The 20304-nt window shown below is 39.4% G+C and overlaps 1 protein-coding gene across 1 annotated transcript in view; it reads left to right on the top strand.

Annotated features, from left to right (window-relative positions):
* WIF1 (WNT inhibitory factor 1) overlaps nt 1–20304 on the top strand; it is a 69372-nt gene that overhangs the window by 36921 nt on the left and 12147 nt on the right. The window contains exons 3-6 of the mRNA XM_072741676.1: nt 5739–5847; nt 15289–15429; nt 16452–16547; nt 17514–17609. Of these exons, the coding sequence (XP_072597777.1) occupies nt 5739–5847; nt 15289–15429; nt 16452–16547; nt 17514–17609 (442 nt within the window). The remainder of the gene's footprint in view (nt 1–5738; nt 5848–15288; nt 15430–16451; nt 16548–17513; nt 17610–20304) is intronic.

Genomic DNA, 20304 nt, shown 5'->3' with positions numbered 1-20304 from the left:
CAGGCTAAGGGCCTTATCCTAGAGACAAGAGGTGACATGAAAGCATTGCAATATGGCAAGTCTGATGTCTCAATTAGATATATTGGTTCATGTCATGATGGAGATTTTAAAGAGGAAAAATAGGAAGATATTTCAGGAAAAGTTATAATAATGCCAACATGAAGGCCTAAGGGCCAAGTTAGGGCAGAAGCAGTGGGAATGACAGGCAAGGGGCAGAATCAAGATTATGCAAAGAGAAAGGACAAGACTTTGATGTCTGTGTGGCTATCAGGACACGGAGTAGAGGCAAGAAACAACAATGACTCAGAGGTTCAGTACTTTTGTTATTGGAAAAAATGATAACTCTGTTGACAGATACAAAGACGTCAAGTGAGGCTTCTGGCTTGGGAAGGTAATGAATGAAGCTCCGTGCACATGAGGAGCTTGGCCACGAGGCAGTGGGAATGGTTTGCATCGAGTGAGCATCATTGCCCAAAAGGAAATAGTTCCATCTGTACAAGTGCGTGAGCTTTATGATAGAGTATAAACAGAGAAGAGCTGAGGCCTGAGTCTTAGTGATTTTTTGAGATCATGAGCTGGGAGGAGGAGGGTTAACAAGGAACTGCAGGAAAAGCAAGGCATGGGAGAAGAATCAGCAGTGTCCCAGCATCCAAAGATAATGAGTTGTGTGTCTGAAGGATGACATTTTGCAGGGAGGTGACAAGAAGAATGCCCAGGAAGAATGTGAGATCTGGCAATTTTGGGTCTAGACATTCAGGCGTCAGATTATTTTAAGCATTGGGTGTGCTCATTCATTTTGTTTGGGACTTTAACATCAAACTCTTTTGCTTTCTCGCTTATTACTTTAGTAGATTTCTTCTTGCCGTTCGCACACAGCATAGGAGTTTACTTCAAATCGCTCTGGTAATTCTCATACCGAATGCCTGGTTAATCTGAACACAACGTGTATGCTCTGATAATACCAGGTTCTTGTGAGAATTAAGTGGACAGTGACCGGAGTTTAGTAAACACTCAATAAAAATTATTTGCACATTTTCAAGCTTTATGGCATCTGTATGCTTTGCATCTGTCAATCGCCTGAAATTTCCTTCAGGGCAAATCTGATACCTTTATTGTTCCATGTGCCTCATGAACACTTAGGTCAGCATCGTGATACATGAAGTTGAAAGAGGTTGGAGAGCCATGGTTTTATGAAGAACCCTTGATTCTTAACTCAGACGCTCCTGTAATTATCGTGCTAATATATTAGATTAAGTAGGCACCACAAACCCAGAACTTCAAAGATGGAAAAGAAATACTGGATTCCCTCTGTTCCTCCAATGGTTAATGCAGTTCTCTGCTTCCTTTCTGTGTGTCTACCCAAGAAAGAGGGCCAGAGCGAAGGCCTTCTGAGTTGTCCCATTTTGCTGTTTAAATAATGTCTTCATCTCTTCTGGAAGGAACGACTTTCATATTCAGCCAAGTTGCTTGGAAGCAAGTTAAGTGGCCTCTAGCACTCACTCCTCTCTTGATAATATTTGGGTGTCTTTTATACTTCTCCATGAAAAGAAAATTTACTGCATGGGAAACCAGGCCAGCAAGATTTTTCAGCGACTTAATTTAGAAGTGAATTATTCTCCTGAATAGACCCATTCTTTGTTTGAATACAAGGCAATCTTTTCATGTGTTTCTCAACTAAGCACCCTACTTACCTCTACCTGAGTTTCCACTAGTGTCATTTAATAAAACAAAATGTACTTTTCCCTAATAGAGGTTTCATGCTCTCCAATATGCCACCTCCCTATTACAGTTCATACTCTGAGTTCCTTTTATCTAACTAATAAATCTACAATCTGTGAAACTTGTTCCCAAACTTGAAAGCGAGCTTGCTGTTCTCTTTGGCATAGAATTTAGGTTTTATTTGCCCCCAAATAAGTGTTTCCAGTGGAGAGGTTTGAGACTAAAACTGTTTATGGTATTATAAATAAAGTAAAAACAGAAAGTCCTGTCTAGAACTTAAACTGTGACATTATAAATTTAACATTTATTTCATCAGCCTTTTTTTTTTTTACTTTGAGGGAAATATTTTAGCCATTTAGTAATGAAGTTAAATGAGGAATATAGGTTATCTCTACTACCTGGTGATGATACCTGATTTGCAGAAATATTTTATATGGCATGGGTGGTTTTGCTAGGTCTGTTGATAATGACAGAGTGAAACATTGAAAGAAATCCGTGTCAAGATCAGAGACAAAGGGTTGGTCAATTTCTAAGTAGTTTTCAACTTGGAATTTTTAAGAAGGAAAATGGTAAATGGACAAACCTCTTTAAAATGTATATGCCGAGGGGATGCCTGGGTGGCTTAGTGGTTGAGCATCTGCCTTCAGCTCAGGTTGTGATCCCCGGGGGTCTAGGGATCAAGTCTCACATTGGGCTTCCTGGAGGGAGGAAGCCTGCTTCTCTCTCTGCCTGTGTCTCTGCCTCTCTCTGTGTGTGTCTCATGAATAAATAAATAAAAATCTTAAAAAATATACATGTGTGTGCCAAGTATGAAGGAAATTATGTATTTCAGAAATTACAGCATCGTTATCATCTCCAAAAAGGAGGATTAACAAAAAAAAAAGTTTTCTCTGGAAACTGCCTATTGCAGATAAAATCCAAACATAAACTGTTTTGACCAGTTCCTGCTGTAAAATATAATCTTAGTATTGCAGCAGAAAAACTGATATTTACTGATTCTCAGAGAAATCAAAGGGACACCCTAAAACCTCTAGTGTGAAATTTGTTATTGATAAGATGAGACTATTGACTGGACAAATCCATTGAACCTGGCTGCATCGTGCTAAGCAGTCACACCAATACTGGTTACAAACTCTCTGACACTGAATATAACGGATTCTGAGCTTACCAGTCTACCTGATGGGGTCATACTCAAAAGCAACAACTGGAGACCCAGAGGCTCTATGGAATTGTTTCTGGACCCTGAGTGAAATTCTTTCAGTTCCACATTCTTTGAGCATAGTCAAAAGCTTTTGAGAGACACATTCAGAAGCTACTTTACTACTAAATGTTGTTTTCTTAAAGCACACTTTCAGGGAGGGGCACCTGGGTGGCTCAGTTGGTTGAGGGACGTGACCGTTGATTCTGGCTCAGGTCATGATCTCAGAGTCATTGGGATCAAGCCTCATGTCAGGCTCCGCCCTCAGCACAGTTTTCTTGAATTCTCTCTCTCCCTCTGCCCCGCCCTGCCACTCCCAATCAATCAATCTTTTTTTTTTTTTTTTAAAAAAAAGCACACTTTTAAGACGACAAGAGATTTAAATCAAATTGTTCCATGAGCACAATCTCACTAAATAAAAGGTCCAAGAATATTTCATCTATGATCAGAGAATTCTACAAACAGAGCCAATGATTATCACCAGCCACGCAGAACTGAAACAAGGTACATAATTAGTGTTTGTTTTTAAATAAATGTCTTTATTTCACTAGGAAAGGCATGGAACCACTTGTAGAAAAATTGGGGGAAAATCAGTATCAGTCCTACACAATCATTGTTTTAATATGGGTGGCTAGTCTTTCATCCTTTTTCTTATTAACACACACAAAATTGTTAACTTATATTTAATTGTATTTTTATTCATGCCCTTTTAAAGTATATCACCCATATAAATTTCATTTATAATGTGATGAAGCTCAAAGATGTAATTACGGAACAGTAAATGACAACTTATGAAATGGTGTTTGAAGCAGTCTAGCCAGCGAAATGTTTTATTTTCAGCATGCTTGTGCTCTACCCACCCAGCTCTTTTCCATCATGATATGTACTGTTAATACAAGTGTTCAAAATAAGTCTTGGGACGTGGGATGCATTACACAGGTGTTTGCTATGTTACTGTTGCTAGTCGTTATTCCTGTACTTAGTAATACAAATAACCCAAAGGTATTAATTATAAGGGCATACATCACTAACTCCTTTCATTAATGCCAACGAAAATATGTTTTAGAACAAAATGTTAAGTGATAAACATTATCTAGATAAGCAGAGAGGGAAGCGCAGCTGGTAGAGGTCATTTAAAACAGCTGGATTCAGGAAACACTCCCTAAGAAGTAACCCACTTTTAGTAGTTGTTGGTTTTACTGCAGGGTCAGAAATCATCTCGTTTTTTCAAAGGAATTCATTCCAAATTGAATTACCTTGACGGGCAGTGAGGAGAGCACTTGATGGGATGAGCACTGGGTGTTATACTATATGTTGGCAAATCGAACTTCAATAAAAACAAAAACAAAACAAAACAAAAAAAACCCCAAACAGATTGAATTACTTTTCCTGATGACACTCCTTTCTTTCATCGGACTTCTTGTAACCCTCTGCCTTCCCTCAAACAGGGTAGGAATCGACTATCTTAAAACTCTTTATCCTCAGGGCCCTCCTGGTGAATGAATTTAATAAAATTAATTCACAAATCTTTGCTACCCAAAAGGAAGGACCCTTCATGGTGGTCATGTGGAACATTGCCACAACCCAAAGAAGGGGCTGCAGTGGGAATTTAGTCTGTTTTCCTGGGGAAACCAAGAAGTGTTTTGTGCCAATGTGCTGCAGGTGTCACCCACGGCAGCTGGGATGACCCCTTTGCATGACCCTCCTCACTTGGAGTCCCTAATAGCTAGTACATTGATACTAGGACCCAAGGCCACAAAACTGTGTGGATATGTACAAGGTATCTCTTAATTTTCTCCATATTGGGAAATAAATTGTATACTGACTATAAGAAAGACTATATTCTTTTTTAAGTGTTATTCTAGCCCATGCTCATGTAATTCATAATTTACTTAACCCGTCCAAATTCTGCATATCTCTACAGATAACCGCAGAGCCACTCAGCTCACCTCTCACTTTGACAACAGCACTAATTATTGGTTGTCCTCCCTTCCCAAGTGAGAACACATTGTTTCCATCACAAATCCTTTGAATAACCCAGTAGAGAATCAGTTAAGCATAAAAGCTCTCCAGGGAGATTATGCTTCACTATTTTCAGTTATTTCATGCCTATTCAAGTAGCAGGAACCATTTTCTCTCCTAGACTTAGTGGGGAAAATGAAAATGTTTACAAAGTCAAATTTCACAGCATGCTGTCATATTGCAGTGGCGGTTTTTACACTTTTAGGCTTCTCTCTCCATAATTAAATTGAGACGTGAAATGTAAACCTGCCAAAGAAATGATACTGAAAAATAAATATTTAGAGCAAGTTCATTACATTTTGGGCTTTAATATCTTCTTTCGTCGATAGCTTACTGCATTCATTATCCCTTATTTATTCCAGCTTTCCAAATTCTGATCAAAAGACTCACCTCAGATTTGAAAAGAATTAAAGAATGGCCCAAGAAGCTGCGATGGATCTTCTAGGGACTAGTTGCTGATTGTTTTGACACAACCTGTTTCCTTAGGAGCATTTTTTTTTTTCTCAATCCTTTTAAGAGACAACAACTAAATAATATCATAAAAGGCTACCTTGTGGGTATTTTGGACAGATGTCATTAATGTTTTTAAAGCACCACTTCTCTCCCAATGGAGTCTGATTATAGAGTTCTAAAATCCAGAAGGGTGAGTTAGGCCTACCCAGTTTTTTAGACGTCATGTGTTCCAGATTTCCTGTAGTGCAAAGTGTCACTCTCCCATCAGAGGAGTGACCAGTTAGGAAACACCTTCTCACGCTCCATGGTTCCCCTGGTAACTGATTGTCAATGCCTTTTATTATAGGAAGAATACTTCTATGAATTCCTGTCCTTACGCTCCCTGGATAAAGGCATCATGGCAGACCCAACGGTCAATGTCCCTCTGCTGGGAACAGTGCCTCACAAGGCCTCAGGTGGGTGATCTTTGCCTTGGGGGAAAGTTTACACTTAAACTGTGATGGTGACCAAAATAATATTGAAGGTCCAGAAGCCACTCATCAGAGGAATCATGGAATAATTTCCTGAAGAGATCCGTTGATTTGATTTTTAGGGCAACTCAATTGTTATGTCCCTATCTCTTTGGGGCAAAAAATTAGGATGGGAGTGATGAAATGACTTTTCTCTTAATTTGCTAAAAACTCTACATGGCCCCAGTTTGTATGTGATTCCAGATTAAAAAAAGAAAGTCACCACATGAGATGTATCCAGCCAATAGTTATGAATTAACGTAGTACACATAAATGTGACAAGGATGCAAAGCAAGTCATTGGGGGAAAATGGGATGCATCAAGAAAAACACCCCCCAAATGAGCATGGTACTGAATAGGAATTTGAAGGAGAGAAGACACCTGGAAATGTGGGAGGTTAAGGGGTTAATATGTCAGAGCTAATCATCCTTCTCTGCTGAGAAAATATAGTATGGGGTATTTGTTTAGAGCTGTTCGGCCTGCAAAATAGCAGCTCCTTCCTTATCTAATTTGAGTTCTGGGAAGGAGTCAAGGCCACAATTACTGTTCCATTCTACAAATTAGAAAATTAAGCCTTCTGAGGCTTCACTGACTTTCCCAAAATCATATATGACTAATAAGCAGTGGAGCGGAGAACAGGTTTCATGATCTTTAGAGAAGTACAGAGATCACTTATGCTAACATGTTCAAATACATGTTTGTTTCTTTCTAGTCTATAGAGATATATTTTTCCAGAGTTGTGAAAATATTACATACTTACATACTTGGTTTTGCACTGTGTGGTTTTTTTTGTTTGTTTGTTTTTGTTTTGTTTTGTTTTGTCTTTTTGCTTTTAACTTTTAACATAAGCATTTTTCCATGCCATTTTAGATTTTTCCAAAAGTTGTTTTTGATGCCCTCATTATCCATTTTATGAACATACCCATAATTGGTTTACTCATTTCCTTATTGTGTGTTACTTAGATTATTTTCAGGGATTTCATACTAGAAATATGACAATAAGCACTCTTTTTGAAGTAATAGTTGGTCACTGAGCAGGAGGCCTTGTCTTATTCACCACAACTGCCAACAATGGCCCAGCACGGAACAGGCATTCAGAAAATACTTATTGGATTAATGTGTGTACCAAAATCTTTGCACTCATCTCATTATTTTGTTAAAGTAGATTCTTAGAAGTACAATTATTGTGTCAAAGGACATGAACTATGAACATTTTAAATTTTTTTTTTAATTTATTTATGATAGGCACACAGTGAGAGAGAGAGAGAGGCAGAGACACAGGCAGAGGGAGAAGCAGGCTCCATGCACCGGGAGCCGGACGTGGGTTTCGATCCCGGGTCTCCAGGATCGCGCCCTGGGCCAAAGGCAGGCGCCAAACCGCTGCGCCACCCAGGGATCCCAACATTTTAAAGGCCTTTTAGAACAAATTGCCAAAGTGCCAAATTAGTTTCCACAAAGGTTGTGCATTTGTGCCCTGGCTAGCAGTGTGGGAGAGGGCCTCGCTCACCGTAACCTCATCAATGCTGGTTCTTAATCATGTGAACTGTTCTGCTCACTTAAAAAGCAAAAAGTGGTTTCTTAGCGTTCTTTTGATTTTTTTAATTCCAACTGGGGTAGAAGATGTGTTCCTGTATCTATTAGATGATGTAAAATATCTGTGTACCACACTCATTTTTTATATTGAAAATATAAAATAATCTATTGATTTGCAAAGCTCCCTATATATTAACTGTCTACACTTTCTGGCATATTCTTCAGTTTATTACTTTTTTTTAAGGTGAGGATATTTGATTCTAAGTCCTATGTGATCACAATTATCTTTCCCTTTGTCATTTTTCCCCCTATTACTTTTCTGTTTGGAAGTTAATTCTTATTCCAGAGAGCAGTTATGTGATCATTTACATATGCTTCTGGTATGTTGTCAACACTTATTTCGGCAATAGTACGAGGTAGGGCTCTCACCTGAATTATTTTCCCGAGTATTCAGCTTTTCCAGTGTGAGAGGTTGAATTGATTCCAGATTTGCCCTTTATTTCACATTAAGTTCTTTCATACGTAGAGTTTTAGAGCTTACTATTTGTTCTAATACTGTAATATTTTTAGTTTTATATTATTTTTAAATAACTGATATTGTAATCCTGTCCTTTTTAGAAAAAAATTAGACTTATTCTTCTAGAGAAATGTTAGAATAAGTTTAATGTCAAATGAAAATCTCATTAAGGACTAATATGAATCTATGCAATAATTAGGAAATCAAATACCCTTGTATTTGATGCAACCCTTGCAACTTGCAGGTTGCAGTCATCTATTACTTCCAGTGGATCTCTATTTTCACGTCTCATCACTGGAAGAGCTGGGGACCAAATGAGCAGAGTTTTTTCAGTTTCCTGGCATAGGTATCAATGCGGGTGTAGACACGGGTGTGTAATTTGAGGTGTAACTAGCAGCCCTCCCGGAGTATTTGCTTCCAATCCGGATGAGTTTGGGGTTCTACGAAACTCCTGTGAAAGAATGAGGCCTTGGATTCTGGAGATAAACTCACCTGAGATTTGTAGCCCCAAGGATATGGATACCCCATTCCAGATCCATGGCCATCCCTATTGCACACAGATGGCATTGCTACTGTAGTTGCATACTGCTACCTCACAGAGACAAGAACGTTCTTGGACGAGAACATTCCTCAGTCTCAAGCCACGTCTCACAGTGTTTCTTTTTAGTCAAAGATCATTTTTTTTTTAATAAAATGTTCTTGATCATATTTTTTGCTCTCTCTTTTTAGAAGCAGTCAGGAATAAAACAAATGCAGAATGTAGCTCTCAATTTCCATTTTATATTCTCGAATTTTTCCTTTGTCATTCCCTGATTATTAAAGGAATATAAGCTCATTGTAGCCCATTAAATAATTAAATTCATTATACAGTCACATCAGCTCAACTTCCAATAAATCTTGCATCTTTGGGTTTCCAATTTAATGCTTATATCCTAAATCTTCCCAGCTTCATTCACTTTAGTGTCTAGTGAAAAAAGCTTCCTGAAATTCTGTTTCTTCAGAATCTGAGATAATCAAATTGTGAATATATGGAATATATGATGTGAGAATATTTTAATACATCATGCTGAGATAAAACTTCAATTTCTAATAATATAGAATCTTTATAAATAATAAAATTTAGGGGAAAAGCTGATTGATGCTTGGACAAGGTAGGATTAAAAAGAATAAGCCTTCTGGGCTGAAATGACTTATGCATGTGCATGCACACACATACACAACACACTGCATGTACAACCCCATCGTCCCCACACAGAGGGTTTTGAAGGCAGATGCAGGTTTGTTTGCAGAAATGCAGGTGCAAGATGTTTATGGGAATTTTAGCTCATTGCAGGGCAGTTATTCATTAGCCTTATGAGCTCAGTCCCCACAGTAGGAGCAGCAAGGGTACCTTGAATTATTAAAAAGTAACCAAATCAGTGTGTCTTTGCCCCTAAACATCCAGGTAATATTCATTATTCTACTGGTCTATTTTATATCCTCATGCTGCTAAGTTGTTCTTTCATCCCCCCAGACTCCTCTATGTCAAAGCATTGCATGAAAAAGAAAACTCTTGATCTTTAACAGTTACGAAGTGCCTGCCTTCTGGCATCTGAAGAAAACAAAAACAGGAAATACAAACTGCAGGCTGCTTCAGTAAAATTGGGTAACAAAAAACAGTTTCCATAAACCCAAGGCTTTGCCTCTCTGAACACGGTTTCAGTCGTACCGTGAAACCAGCAGAGCAGGCTTGTTTCTCAACCAACATTTCCAGGAATTCCAAGTTGAGAAATGTTTCAGTAGGTGCTAATGCTGGAGGGACCATCTTCTTCTTAGCGACCCCAGTCCTTGGGGGAAAGTGAAGCCCAGGGAAGGTGCTCAGGATTTGCTGAGACAATGAACTGCTGCCAGCACAGCCTAGAGCACTGATGACTTGGTGCCATCGCACAGCCCTTTGTGGTCAGGTGGTGCTGAGGATGTGCTCTCTCCTCTCGTCTGGTCTCTTCCCTTGTAAGGACAGCGGCTCAAGTGACCAGAGGCTCCCATCTCAGAGTGGAAGAGGTGTTTAATCAGAATACGCTGGCTGTTTACTTCCCTTTGAGAGTTAGTTTATGTGCAGTCAGTTAGTGGCACGAGTGTCCCGGAACACCATGTGAGTTAGGTTCAATCTGCTTTCGTTTTTTCTGGGTTTTTTTCATTTACCTCAGTCTCAATGATACAATCTAGACTTCCCCGGAATTCACAACATCTGGACTAATTTCGTCTAGCTGTAGGTAACAGTGGCCCTCCACTCATATGCTTATTGTTGCAAAAACACAACGTTGCCATCATGTTGCTGTTACTCCTTGGAAGTAGGGAGTCTGTGCTTTCTCTACCTTTGAGATCTCTTTTTCTTCATGGATGCGTTTTTCTGCATACACACTGTTAATGTCTTATTCTCTGCATCTCCCACTGTCGATGGTGGATTTCTGTGTGTATGCATTTGTGTGTACGTGTGCTGGTGTGTGTGCCTTTGTGTATAAAGGTATATGGGTGAGTCTCCCCACAAGGTTCATCTTTGTGTCTGTCAGTGACTAGTTGGTGATGCACTAAGTTGGTGATATGCTAAGTACTGAAGTTACAAAAACCAGTAGGATATGGTCCCTGCCTTTGAAAATCTCATTCTTAGTGAAGGATGCAGAATCATAATTAAATCATTATGTTCAAAGGCAAGCATATGTAGAGGGGCTCTCGTGAAATACGTAAATGAAGTGATTTAGGCAGGTGGTGTTAGGGAAGGTTACAGAGAGCAAGTGCTGTTTCACTTTGGTCTTGAAAGACAACTAGGAGGACACTGGACAGAAAACAAGAGAAAGAATATTCCAAGCAGTAGGATGGGTGCACGGAGTCAGGGGAATGTGGACCTGGACCACATGTTGAGGAAATGAAAGAAACCTAGTTTGAGTAGAGCACAAGTTACAACTAAGTCAACTACTAAAGCTAACTAAAGTCAGGTGTTGCTTTTTGGTTTTGTTCTTGTTGTTGTTTTTATTTGAGAGAGAGTAAGACAGAGAGAAAGTTGGTGGGGGGAGTGGCAGAGAGAGAGGAAGAGAGAAGATCCCAAGGAGATGCACCTGCTAAGTGCAGAGCCCAACGCAGGACTCGATCCTACAACTCCAAGACCATGACCCGAGCTGAAATCAGGAATTGGACCCTCAACTGACTGAGCCACCCAGGTGCCCCAGATGGTTCTTTTTATAAAGCAATTTTTTTTCCAAATAACTCCAAAAGGTATAATTGTAATTCTTATTACTTGAATGGTCTTATAGATAAATTTATAAACAGAAAGGACAGATAGCATTTGCATAAAAGGAAATCACATTTCTATTTCATATTTTAAAACTGAAAAATATGCAAGTATAAGTAGTGTAATTTATACATCTTTTATTAATTTCTACTTTTATCTAAAAGTTAATTCATTGAGGGGTGCCTGGGCGGCTCAGTTGGTTAGGCGTCTGCCTTCAGCCCAGCTCATGATCTCAGGGTCCTGGGATCGAGGCCTGTGTTGGGCTCTCTGCTTGGTGGGGGGGGGTCTGCTTCTCCCTCTCTCCCTCTCCCTCTGCTCTTCCCCTTGCTCATGCTCTCTCTCGCAAATAAATAAATAAAATTTTTTAAAGAGCTAATTGAAACTCATAAACTACGTACCCCTTAACTTTATTTATTTATTTTAAACTTCCTTTCAAATCATTCTGTATTGAGGAAGCCCATACTTATGTTGACATACTTCCTGTTTTGAAAGAGATAGGTACGTGTTGGTAAAACGTTTCCACCTGGGCTGAGGGAATTTGCGATGTGTTCATTTTTAATTGAAGTTGCATTTGTTAAGTTGTGATTATGAAAATACGCACAGGTTTAAACCTAGGGTGTTAGATCTTTAAAAGATGAAGAAGAAAAATACTTCATATGAATATTAACATGAACATCATTTTATTTTTTTTTCTCTTTTATTTTTTTTATTTATGTTTTTATTTATTTATTTATTTTTTAATTAATTTTTATTGGTGTTCAATTTACCAACATACAGAAAAACACCCAGTGCTCATCCCGTCAAGTGTCCACCTCAGTGCCCGTCACCCATTCCCCTCCAACACCCGCCCTCCTCCCCTTCCACCACCCCTAGTTCGTTTCCCCGAGTTAGGAGTCTTTATGTTCTGTCTCCCTTCCTGATATTTCCCAACATTTCTTTTCCCTTCCTTTATATTCCCTTTCACTATTATTCATATTCCCCAAATGAATGAGAACATACACTGTTTGTCCCTCTCCGATTGACTTATTTCACTCAGCATAATACCCTCCAGTTCCATCCACGTTGAAGCAAATGGTGGGTATTTGTCGTTTCTAATTGCTGAGTAATATTCCATTGTATACATAAACCACATCTTCTTTATCCATTCATCTATGAACATCATTTTAGATTAGTACATTAATTCTTAGAGATAGCTTCCTTTTGGTTTACTAAGAGAATAGAGATGCTACATCTTTAGTTACCTGCCAAGATTGCCTGAAGTATTTCTATTCAAAGATATAAAAGACTTTTTTTTCTTTTGCATTTGACAGAATAAGGCCATAACTATGCTACCTGAGTGAGTGCTTTGATAATATTTTTTTTAGAGAGAGAGAGAGCAAGAGTGGGAAAAAGGGAGGGGGGGCAGAGGGAGAGGGAGAGGGAGAGAGAGAATCTTAAGCAGGCTCCATGCCCAGTGCAGAGCCAGATGCAGGGTTTGATCCCATGATGCTGAGATCATGACCTGAGCACCCCATGAACTACCTTTTTTAAAGAATTAAGTGGGCTGAGAAGTGGAGGCTGAATAAGGTCCAGGAAAAAGATGCACCTGGAAAATAATAGCTTGGATGATTACATGTGGCGAGAAAATTCTGAAAGTTTCATCTCTAAGAATCCTTTCAGGTTCTTCCAGCCTTTTATGCCTCAGGATGGTTATTGACCTCCCCTGTCCATGCAAAAGATTCATGAGAAAGAGTAACAGAATTTTGGAACTGAACACAGCGAAATTGCACTGGAAGAGTTAACAATTGAAGGAAAATTGTCAGCGCTTTTGCTTCTTTTTGAAATGGAAATTCCTACAATGGATTTTTGTGTTTTGTAAATTGGCATTTTCACGCATAAGATTTCATTAAACCAAGGCTTTCGGTGGAGACAATTTTACTTTGAAACGTCAGACACAGTTTTGGTTTTCTCTTCCTTTTTATTTCTGTTAGAATGTCTGTATTTCCTTTTTACCTTTTAATTTATTATTTGCATTGCTCAGATCTCAAGATTCAGGAGAACTGGAAATCCGTATTATTTTGAGAATGGCACAGTAACAAACACTGACAATGCCAAAGCCTTGAGACAGGTTTTTGGTTGTCAAGCACATTAAGATTATGTGACCAGGGACGCCTGGGTGGCTCAGCGGTTGAGCATCTGCCTTTGGCTCAGGGTGTGATCCTGGGATCAAGTCCTGGATGGGCTCCCTGCAGGGAGCCTGCTTCTCCCTCTGCCTATGTCTCTGCCTCTCTCTGTGTTTCTCATGAATAAATAAATAAAATCTTTAAAAAAAATTTATGTGCAATGCGTTTTAGAAGAGCAAACCAATTTCCAAATCATTCCTTTTTAAAACCTAGGGGAAAGGTTTATGAAAACTAAAGGGAAAGGATTTTTCTTGGCTTGGTATGATTTCCCCAAGCTTGGCAGTAATAATAACCTGCTGTATACAATGGCCACAATAGCCAAACTGTGGAAGGAGCCTCGGTGTCCATCGAAAGATGAATGGATAAAGAAGATGTGGTTTATGTATACAATGGAATATTACTCAGCAATTAGAAACGACAAATACCCACCATTTGCTTCAACGTGGATGGAACTGGAGGGTATTATGCTGAGTGAAATAAGTCAATTGGAGAAGGACAAACAGTGTATGTTCTCATTCATTTGGGGAATATAAATAATAGTGAAAGGGAATATAAAGGAAGGGAGAAGAAATGTTGGAAATATCAGGAAGGGAGACAGAACATAAAGACTCCTAACCCTGGGAAACGAACTAGGGGTGGTGGAAGTGGGGAGGAGGGCGGGTGTTGGAGGGGAATGGGTGACGGGCGCTGAGGTGGACACTTGACGGGATGAGCACTGGGTGTTTTTCTGTATGTTGGTAAATTGAACACCAATAAAAATTAATTAAAAAAAATTTAAAAAATCATCAAATATCAAAAAAAAATAATAACCTGCTGTATAGAAACAAAATGAAGCAAAATTTCAAGTGTATACTATTAGCAGTATTTCACCTAGTGGATCAGCTAGGTCACTATTCCCCAGTGGATATGTTATGATAATTCAGGGGATTTTAGAAATTTATATCATCAGGGTCTCAGTCGGTTTGGTGTCTAGACTCTTGCTCTCAGCTCAGGTCTTGCCCTCAAGTCATGAGTTCCAAACTCCACCCCCTAAAAAAAAAAAAAAAAAGAAGGAGAAATCTACATACTCCATCTCTTAGCCAATGACTTGATCCAGTTTCCACCCACTCACTTGTGGGCATTCCACAATTGGTGGTCTCTTTGCTCCTCCAGTCACCATCATCATTAGTTGTCATTCTTTGTTAAGTCAACATCTACATACCCCCAGTGATCATTACACTTATACAAATAATGGTTCATTTTTAGGAAACTAAACCATTAGGTATATAAGCTTGTCATGACATTATTTGAGCACATCAAAGTTTCTTCTAGATCTCCAAGATATGGACTCTTTAATATTAACAAATAGCCTAAGAAAATATTAGCTTCGCTAACTTCAATCCAATAATTGGAGTCTAGTCTGAGTTGTAAAATGTTTCTAAAGAAAATATTTTGTCACTTTCAAGCACACAGAGTAAAAAATAAACTAGTGCTTATGGGTCGTTATTTAATAGATTCTGGAATACTGTTTTTTAGCTCTTTTTGGATTATATGAAGGCTGGTGAAGGTACCCACAAGGTTTCTTTCCCTAATCAGTCCATCTGTGTTGCCTATTTGCTCCTTTAGTTTTTAGAGAAAATCTTTTTTTCAAGATAGTACAAGCCCAGACTAGGAACAAAATATCCCAGATTCCATATTGGTAGGGCACAAATTAACGAGTCATTCATTCTTTTGCCACCAGGCATGATGTATAAGTTCTGAGGAGAATGCCCATATGATCAAAATACAATCACTACTCTGGTAGAGATACAAGAATATCAAATAAATGAAATGTGAACGTTTTTGCCTTGTTCTTTGTCTCTCTAACCATGATTTCTGTACAACTGGAATCAATTAGATAAACTGTTTCTCTATACTTGCTTTTTCGTTAGTTGTCCAAGTTGGTTTCCCGTGTCTTGGAAAACAAGATGGAGTGGCAGCATTTGAAGTGAATGTGATTGTAATGAATTCTGAAGGCAACACCATCCTACAGACACCTCAAAATGCTATCTTCTTTAAAACATGTCAACAAGGTAATCAGTGATCACCATCAAGAGACGGCTCATAGGGCTTCCTTCCAGGTGTGATGTGGGTAAAAAGATATAGATAGATGATAGATATATAGATAGATAAAAGATAGATAGATAGATAGATAGATAGATAGATAGATAGATAGATGATAGAAAGATAGATAATAGATAATTTTTAATTATAATTAATTAAGATAGATTAATTTTTAATTATACCGAAAAATTATCGGTATAATTATAACCACACCAATGGATAGAAGGGCTGGTTACTGCAGGGTCCAGTACTAAGACTTTCTCTGCAACCCCACTCACAATTTTAGGAACCCCCAATACCCCTTCAAAAGCCCTCTTCTACCTCTCTCCTTCCCTTCCTCCAACACAATCTTTGGGAGTCCCCAGCCTCATGGCAAGGCTGCCAGTCATTACCAGCAACCACCACCTATGAAGGCAATACCACTCATACCCCCACCATAAGCTTGGTGCTGCTGACCTCCCCAGAGGACAAGGTGCTCCCATCACACCAGCAATTTCTGCTAGGCAAAGGCATCTCAACCTGATGCCCATTTAAAGCATGAAGGCCTAGATTTTTTTCCCACCCAGATACAAGCTTTTCCAGCACATATTTTAAGCTTTGCAGTTTTTCAGGGCTCTAAAGATGAACCAGAAGGCCATTCCACCCTCTGAAAGTGAGCATCATGGGCCATATCATTTATTTCGGTATGAATTTAAGAAGGTACAGTAGATTGATAGGTGGGGATGAAGGCAGAATGAAGCTTGTTTGTCTTCTTCCATGAGCCCCCTACTGTTGGAAGTAGAATTGAGAGAAGCAAAGTCTGACTTGGATGAGGATTTAGTGAAGCACAAGTGGTGTAGAGGGAATACACGTAGAAGTCATCAGTACTCAGTAAATTAAGATCATCAGTGCACCGGAAGGGGAAAGTCACCACTCACCTCTTCATGCTCACTGTAATTCACTCAGCACAATTTCAAAGGTGTCCATATAACCTTGTTTCTCTTTGGTGAAGCCGAATGCCCAGGAGGGTGCCGAAACGGAGGCTTTTGTAATGAAAGACGCATCTGCGAGTGTCCTGATGGGTTCTATGGCCCTCACTGTGAGAAAGGTAAAGAATGGGGAGAGCCAGCTACCCTCGCTTGCTTCCCAATGAAATTGATGTCATACCAGAGCCCTCACATATGCTTTTTTAACACATTCCTTGAAATTATTTTTTTGGGCATAAGGATTGGTAAAATCTTAAAAAGCCACAGAAGAATAGTTGGAAAGTACTACTCGGAGTGATATTCTATTAAATCCAATATATGGGGACGGGGCAGAGAACTTTAACACAATGTCTACATTCCTTGTGGCCACTACCCACCGCCCCCCCCCCCCCCCATCCCTAATTCGCTACTATATGTGCTATGCTTCGGCATAATCTTATAAAAGTCTTTAAGTTTTTCTCCTCCACTTAAATTGGATTTAAAAAGCTAATATTGTGACTGGTCTGAGAATATCTACTCCAATTAAAAGTAGCTTGATTCACAACTGAGTCTACACCTGAGTTATGAAGTTCCTAGAAGGCCAAAAAAAAAAAAAGTGAAAATCATTTGATTATAAATATTTCTCTTAGTGAAATTCCTATTATTTTGAAAGAGTTAAACAAGAAAATGTGTATTAACCACAAGATGCTCAAATAGTAAGAGCTTACTTGATGAGGGTCAGCCAAACATTTTTCATTTTCAAGACCTAAGAATTTTTCTCGTTTGCATAGATTTTGGAATTAGAAGGGGAAAAAGGGCAGGGAAAAATTTTTATAGTCATAAGAAGGCTACATCTTAGTCAAAGTAATGATTCAAGGCAAATTTTCATCAGCCATGGAAATGGAACAATTCCAAAATTCTCATTGATGAGATTGGCCCCCAAAGAAGCACCTCGTTTACAAACTCATATATAATGTTTAATAGAGCAAACCTATATCTCTAAAGACTTTACAGAGATTAAAAATGTAGAGCTGTTCTATTACTGGTATTTCCACAATGTCCTTCCTCAAACCTCTACTTGGCCTTACTCAGTGCTCTCTCTCTATCAGCCCTTTGCACACCATGGTGTATGAATGGCGGGCTCTGTGTCACTCCTGGGTTCTGCATCTGTCCACCTGGATTCTATGGAGTCAATTGTGATAAAGGTAACAGTTTCTTTTTAAAAACAAGGTTCTTTTTTACTTTTTAAATGTTTAGTGAAAAGAAGTATATTTAATATATCATCACTATGTAATAGCTCGTTGTAAATAGGTAAATAGGGTGTAACAGTTCGTTGGCTGCTATGATAACTTTAACACAAATTTTAATGTAGTTCAACACAGTCGAAGTTTGTTTTCACCTACAGAATGCTCCAGGGCAGGGGTCCCTACAGTGGGCAGGACAGCCCTTCGTACTGTGATTCTAGGGCCTGGCACCTTCCACCTATGGTCCCGCCTAAAGCTCTGGAGCTCTCTGAAGTTAGCCAATGAGCAGAGAAGAAGATTGGGGTAGACACTACTTTAAAAATGGGGTGGGGGGGCACCTGGGTGGCTCAGTGGTTGAGCATCTACCTTCAGCTCAGGGCATGATCTGGGGGTCCCACATCGGGCTCCCCGCAGGGAGCCTGCTTCTCCCTCTGCCTGTGTCTCTGCCTCTCTGTGTCTCTCATGAATAAATAAAATCTTAAAAAAAAAAAAAAGAGGGTAGTGGTGGTGGTGGCTGTGTGGCTCAATCAGTTAAGTGTCTGCCTTCAGTTCAGGTCTTGGGATCAAGTCCCACGTTGTGGTCGGGCTCCCTGCTCAGCGGGGAGTCTGCTTCTCCCTCTCCCTCCCTCCCTGCTCATGTTCTCTCTATCTCTCTCTCAAAAAAATAAATAAAATCTGTAAAAATAAAATAGAATAAATTAAAATAAATACATGCCGTGAAATAAAAAGATGTGTTAGTTTTGAGAAGTGTCTCTTTGGTGATCATGTAGTTAGCATCAATTAAGATTGAAATGAACAGCTTTTTTAAAAAGAAGGAAAAAGTACAAGAAGAGCCCCTCAACATGAGTCAGAAGAATAATTTGCAGGCATCTGCCCTTTTGTGATACATAAAGTACTTCACACATTTATCTGATTTTACACTCAACAACAGCCTTTTGAGATATGTAAAGTTTTCTCTGTTTCATTCTCAGATAAGCAAGATGAGGTTTACGGAACTTCAGTAGCTTGACCCCGAACTCACATCTTCTGCTGTCCTGTGTTGTCACTCAGGCTAGCTGCCTCGGGTCCCCATTTCTCCACAAGTGACTTCATCTGGGCCGGTGACTTGATCTCTCTGGGGGTCACACTTTTCCAGAATATAAATTGGGAATTAAGCCATTGCCCTTGGCTCCCTAGCTCCAAGCTAATTGAGATAATATGTGAGATCATCTCTACCTCTTATTTTTGAGTGATCTAAAACTAGAATGGTTGGATTAACACAGTTTTAAAGTCCGTGTTCATCAAGGTTAAGCACTGATGACACGAGGACAGCCAGTGAGTAAAAAAGTTTCTTCTTGTCTTAATCTACCATTCACCATCTCTGCTATGCCAAAAGTGGGCAATTTTTGAAGCAGAATTAAGCTCCTATTGTCACAAAACTGTTAGGAAATAGAGCAAATCCTTCAGAGATTTGGAAGAACAGGTTTAAAGAGAACATTTGTGAGACCTGCTTACTTGGGTGTGTCTGTCATTGTGTGTCACTTGTACAATGGAGCATCAACTGCAATGTTTTCCCAATGCTATGGAGCCACAAACACTGCGTGGTCACTGTGGAAGGAAAATATGCATATTCCAGTATGTTTTACACTTTATAATATTTTGCCTTTCAGATGAAAGATTTTTCCCTACTTGTCAGACTCTAGTAACTTTTTATTATTATTATTCTTTTGGAAAGCCTGTTGAAATTCCACTTGGTCTCATTGGAGATCTGGGAATATTAAAAAATAATGGTTTTTACTACCTCAACAAAAAGATACATTTATCATCCAGGAGGGAGTATAGAGCTTCTGAAAAATGGCTTAATTACTGGCCCAGAGCTAGACCTTAGCACAGCATATTTGAAGAAACATTAAAGATTAACGTTCAGTGGCTCTTGGGACATCTGTTGCAAACTTTAGGAAATGAGTAGTTAAGCCCTGGCCCAGCACACCCTCAGCCCCAGTGAAAGTTACCTGGTGTCTCTGGTTCATTTTCCTGGTCAAGAATCATTGCACAACAGAAATGTAGAGAAGCTTGTAAAGTGTTCTACAAATACTGGGAGCGGGGACACATTCTTTAACTAGCTCCGTTGTTCTTGTTCTTCCGTGACTTCCAATCCAGCTCCCAGGTTCACTGCATTCTATTCATGGGATGGTGCCCAGAGGGCTCTGGCCAAGCAGATCCTAATCCTGATGTTTCTTCATCTCTTCTTAATTCCCCAGGAGAAACAGGGACAAGTGGGGAGACAGAAACACACCCGCAAAACAACCCTCCGGTCCCAACAATACTAGCAGCAAGTAGCAAGGAGGAAGCCCTAAGAGCTGGTTCTCCTAAACCCTAAATTCCATACCCAAATGCTGCTGCTCCCCTGTGCATCGGGAGGCTGGATTTGCCAAAACAAGTACAGCATGACCTTAAGATGGGAGATACTTAGGATTTTAAACAAAAAGCTTTATCATTTTAGAAGCATGATATTTGCAGAACAAGCTAGTTGGACTTCTTTTCCACAAACAAAGCGTACACATAGCTCTTGGATCTCCTTTTTGATTTTCCGCTTGGAAGCTTACTCCAGCTTTTGTTCATCTGCAGCCAACTTTGGCCTGTTTTATATAGGACACGAACAAATAGGGCCTATAAC

Source organism: Vulpes vulpes, chromosome 16 (assembly GCF_048418805.1).
Source record: "Vulpes vulpes isolate BD-2025 chromosome 16, VulVul3, whole genome shotgun sequence".
Taxonomy (NCBI): Eukaryota; Metazoa; Chordata; class Mammalia; order Carnivora; family Canidae; genus Vulpes; species Vulpes vulpes.
This window is presented reverse-complemented; position numbering and strand designations above follow the sequence as displayed.